General features: G+C 73.6%; 1 protein-coding gene across 7 annotated transcripts in view; it reads left to right on the forward strand.

Annotated features, from left to right (window-relative positions):
* The first annotated feature begins 256 nt into the window (after positions 1-256).
* LLGL1 (LLGL scribble cell polarity complex component 1) overlaps positions 257-455 on the forward strand; it is an 18,082-nt gene continuing 17,883 nt past the window's right edge. For all 7 annotated transcript variants that reach the window (XR_002125555.1, XM_019656701.1, XM_019656700.1 and 4 more), the window contains exon 1: positions 257-444. Coding sequence is in view for 6 of the 7 variants with exons in the window: in XM_019656701.1 (XP_019512246.1) it covers positions 364-444 (81 nt within the window). In the remaining variant the exon portion in view is untranslated. The remainder of the gene's footprint in view (positions 445-455) is intronic.

Raw genomic sequence — 455 nt, forward strand, 5'->3', positions numbered from 1 at the left:
CTCGTTCCCTCAGCCGCCCGCGCTGGAGTCCTGGCTCGCAGACTACAAGTCCCGGCAGGCTCTGCGCCGCAGCGCATGCTCGGCGGGTGTTCCTTTGCGAGTTTGGAGGAGCTCTGGGGCCCTGTCTTCCCCCATTGTCTGGCCCGCAGGGGCGGGGCGGGAGGCGCTCGGACGTGCCCATTGGTTGGGCGGTGTGTCATTCGCGCCCGACGCCCACCCCCGGGAAGGCCCCTCCCCGTGCGCCCCAGCCTGGGCCGCCTGGCGCCCCTCCCGCGCCCCAGGACCGGTGGGGCCGCGCGGCGCATCCTGCAGGCGGCAGCGGCGGCGGCAGCGGCGGGCGCGGCGCCGGCAGCCGGACGCAAGATGATGAAGTTTAGGTTCCGGCGGCAGGGCGCCGACCCGCTGCGCGAGAAGCTCAAGCAGGAGCTCTTCGCCTTCAACAAGGTGCGGCGGTG

The sequence above is a fragment of the Hipposideros armiger genome, unplaced genomic scaffold, assembly GCF_001890085.2.
Source record: "Hipposideros armiger isolate ML-2016 unplaced genomic scaffold, ASM189008v1 scaffold_264, whole genome shotgun sequence".
Taxonomy (NCBI): Eukaryota; Metazoa; Chordata; class Mammalia; order Chiroptera; family Hipposideridae; genus Hipposideros; species Hipposideros armiger.